This window comes from Bombus vosnesenskii, unplaced genomic scaffold, assembly GCF_011952255.1.
Source record: "Bombus vosnesenskii isolate JDL3184/JDL3185 unplaced genomic scaffold, Bvos_JDL3184-5_v1.1 scf7180000013264, whole genome shotgun sequence".
Taxonomy (NCBI): Eukaryota; Metazoa; Arthropoda; class Insecta; order Hymenoptera; family Apidae; genus Bombus; species Bombus vosnesenskii.
This window is the reverse complement of record NW_022882924.1, coordinates 5,425,004-5,428,888: the sequence shown is the minus strand read 5'-3', so window position 1 is coordinate 5,428,888 and position 3,885 is coordinate 5,425,004. Positions and strand designations below refer to the sequence as shown.

General features: G+C 32.2%; 1 protein-coding gene across 1 annotated transcript; it reads right to left on the bottom strand.

The window, feature by feature from the left end:
• Window positions 1–502: 502 nt before the first annotated feature.
• LOC117236931 (elongation factor G, mitochondrial) lies at window positions 503–3,741 on the bottom strand. The gene is made up of 9 exons (XM_033500371.1): window positions 3,543–3,741; window positions 3,297–3,455; window positions 2,733–3,231; window positions 2,369–2,627; window positions 2,119–2,290; window positions 1,761–2,051; window positions 1,460–1,663; window positions 1,084–1,395; window positions 503–1,012 (listed from the first exon to the last, which is right to left on the bottom strand). The coding sequence occupies exons 1-9, from the start codon at window positions 3,612–3,614 to the stop codon at window positions 743–745; spliced, it is 2,238 nt and encodes a 745-aa protein (XP_033356262.1). The 5' UTR covers window positions 3,615–3,741; the 3' UTR covers window positions 503–742.
• Between the last annotated feature and the right edge of the window lie 144 nt (window positions 3,742–3,885).

The window sequence follows — 3,885 nt, the reverse complement described above, 5'->3', positions numbered from 1 at the left end:
ATTACATTTTTCGGGCACGTATACGCGAAAGCACGGTAGTGAATATCTTCTCTGGCGTACCAGCCACTCGTCTTTTAAACGGCGAGGCAAGATGGTCCAAAAACTCGACACCCACCAACTTCTCCCGATACTTGCTCCTGCACTACTGATCACAGCTTAGCAAAGCGCATGGATGCAAACGATTCAAGCGCCCTCGTTTAGACGCCATCTTAAGAGGAACATTCAAGATACACCATTCGATTTCGTTCGAGAATCGCAATTGCAATCGATTTTTTAAACTTTGATAATTTATTCAATAGTTGATAGTTTATTTTCGCATTGCGTTTAATCGTATTGTAATTATTTAATTTGTATAACGCTTTAATTTAAGATATTTGTCGTGATAAATACGAAGTGTACAAAGTGTGCAAAAAGTGAGAAAATGAAATATTTGGGACCCAACATAAGCAATGACCTGAAAATTAGTGTTCAATGTACTTACTGTTGAAAGAAACAGGCAAAATGAAACAAGTGTTCAGGTATATTTTGATATTTTCTAATAAAATCATTTTAATTCTAAAATTTTTCAAGATTGTTTAAGCATAATTCCTTACATTCCAATTAAATGTACATAACATCTGTGCAGATTTATAAATATATCTTACATTCATTCATTTTCTTGTACATACGTCAACGTATGTTACATGTCTTATATAGACAATCGAAAATGATTCCTAATATGATGAAATTAGACTATTTGTGACTAATTTTGTTTTCGCTGCGTTTCTGGAATTAAATTATTTGCTATTTGATATTCTCTTATTAGTCGTTCTTCCACTTCTTGTAGACAAGGTGTGTATCTTGCATATTCCATGGTAAACTCTCCTTTTCCTTGAGTATTAGATCGTAATTCCCCAATATATCCAAACATATCATTTAATGGAACTTCTGCTTTTAATACAGACCATCCCTCATTGTTGTCCGTATTAATCAGGATACCATGCCGTTTAATTATTTGTGCCATAACCATTCCCTTCAAACATAACAAAGTTTAAGTTAACATAAAATATAATTTATTATCCCGTAACAAAGGTGTATTTTTACCTGATATTCTATAGGAACCGTTATTTCCACCGACATAATTGGTTCTAAAACTTGCCATGATCCGTTGAAATATGAATCTTTTATTGCACCTTGTCCAGCAAGGAAAAATGCAAGTTCGGAAGAATCCACGCAATGATGCATACCATCTATTAGCCGAAATTTAACACCCGCTACTTTATGACCTGTGAGAAATCCCTTTTCACACATAGTTCTAAATCCTCTTTCTACACCCGGAATAAATTGTTTTGGAACATTTGTCCCAATCGTTTCATCACAAAATAAAAGTTCGGTATTTTTTTCTGGCGGTAGTGGCTAGGAAAATATTATTACAATGCAAATTATCGTAGGATATGATTCAGATAAATGAAATTGTTACCTCTAATACACCAATTACTCGAGCGTATTGACCAGCTCCTCCTGATTGCTTTTTATGAAGATAATCGAATTCGATGGGCGCACGTAATGTCTCACGAAACGAAACTTTTGGCTTTCCAAGTATAACAGGACAGTTAAATTCACGTTCGAGTCTTTGAGAATAGATTTCTAGATGTAACTCGCCCATTCCAGAAACCAAAGATTCCTACGACATAGTGTACATTTTAGATTCCCTGAATTCATTTGTAGCAGAATTCTTATGTCTATTTTGTAAATGTATTGCGTAATTTTTAATATTTTACCTTGTTGTCTGGATCATAGTGATACCTTAAAGTAGGATCTTCTTTTGTGAAGCGTGAGATGCCTTTTGCAAAATTTTCTCTATCTTTTGAATTTTTTACTTGAATAGACATAGATACCACAGGCTCAGGTACATAAATAGATTCCATTGACAATTGCAGATCAGGATCATTAACAAATGTATCACCTGACGCACAATCTATTCCGAATAAAGCAAAAATGTCACCTGCATAAACTGTGGTCACATCTTCCATCTGATTTGCGTGAAGTCTTACTAACCTTTGAATTCGAACCTGAAAAATAGTATTTTTATACAAAAGTTTCACAATTTAAATACTGTCATACTACAAATGAACGAACTTTTTTTTTTGTTCTTGTATTATATAAAGTATCTCCTTTTTTTACCATCCCTTGGTAACAGCGAAAATAAGTTAATTGACCAAATTTACCAGCTTCCAATTTAAATGCTAATCCAATAAAAGGACGCTCATCACTCCTTTCTGAATTCAATAGAATTCGACTAGCTTCCTTTCTATAAGTGACAAATTAATTGTTCCATATCAAAAGAAAACACTTTAAAAAGCGAAAACTAATATGTGAGAAAATTTACTCATGCTCAAATGCATAGTTTTCTACTTCTCCAGGATTCGGTAAATAGTCCACAATTGCATCTAGTAATGGTTGAACACCTCTATTTTTTAAAGCAGTCCCAACCAGTACTGGCACAAAAGTTCTTTGTATACAACTTCTTCTGATAGCATCTGTTATGTCTTTTTCAAGTATTTGCATTTCGTTTAAATACATTTCTCCAAGTTTTTCATCAACATTGCTCAAGTGTTCAATTAACTCTTGTCTTTTATCTCGTACCTCTGTAGATATGAAATATATGTTTAGTTGATTTAATTAGAATAAATAATGTTCTTATCTGCATTAAAATATCAGTAAATGGGATACCTATGTTTATATAAATATACCTGTTCTCATGTCTGATGGAATTTCATCTTCTCTTATAACTTCACCAAAGTCTCCTTCAAAGTATAAAGCTTTTTGATGAATTAAATCTACTATTCCTCTATTTTTGCTTTCTAAACCAATAGGTAATTGCAGAAATGCAGCATTGAGATTTAATTTTCCTCTTAACTGTTCCAATGTTCTTTTATGATTAGCACCTAATCTGTCCAATTTATTAATAAATGCTAGACGAGGTACATTATACCTTCTCATTTGACGATCTACAGTTATAGTTTGTGATTGGACACCACCTACAGCACATAATACTAATATAGCTCCATCTAGAACACGTAAAGCTCGTTCTACTTCCACTGTAAAATCCACATGACCAGGAGTATCGATAATATTAATATTATGATCTTTCCACAAAGTATAAGTTGCAGCAGATTGAATTGTAATTCCCCTCTGTCTCTCTAATTCCATACTGTCCATTGTCGCTCCAACATTATCTTTACCTCTCACCTATTAAAAATATTTTATGCACTTAGATAGGAAAAAGGTCAAGATTAAAATCACTTGTAATTTACCTCATGCATTTTAGCTATTCTTCCAGTATAAAATAGTATACGTTCAGTCAAGGTGGTTTTTCCAGAATCAATGTGTGCTGAAATACCAATATTTCGAATTTTTTCCAAGGGTTTATGTTCTGCATATTTTGCAAATGAGGACAAACACTGCAAACTATTCTACTTAATAGAAAATAAAAGAGATTAATTATATAAATAATTTTGAAATGTTGTCTAACCTATTTTATATAAGATTGGACTTATTACCTTTAAAATATGAGAACGAGAACGCAATGATTTTAAATTCATGTCGTACCTTAGAACTGTTATAATAGACATGATAACTAGTTACTTTTCACACTTTAATAAATAAGAATAGTTTAGGATATGCGAAAAGTAGTAATAAATGTCTGTTGGAAAGTTAAATACTTAACATCCGAATATAGTCGAACATAACCGAACAAGTTCGAGAGAACCATGTTTTTATCACTTATTAAAATCACTATAAGCATATAATGTGAAATTAAATAAGAAATGAATCTAGGGAAAATCTTTTTTATTATCTTTCGTAAAATTATATATTCCATTTTTTCTTCACATTGCCATTGGA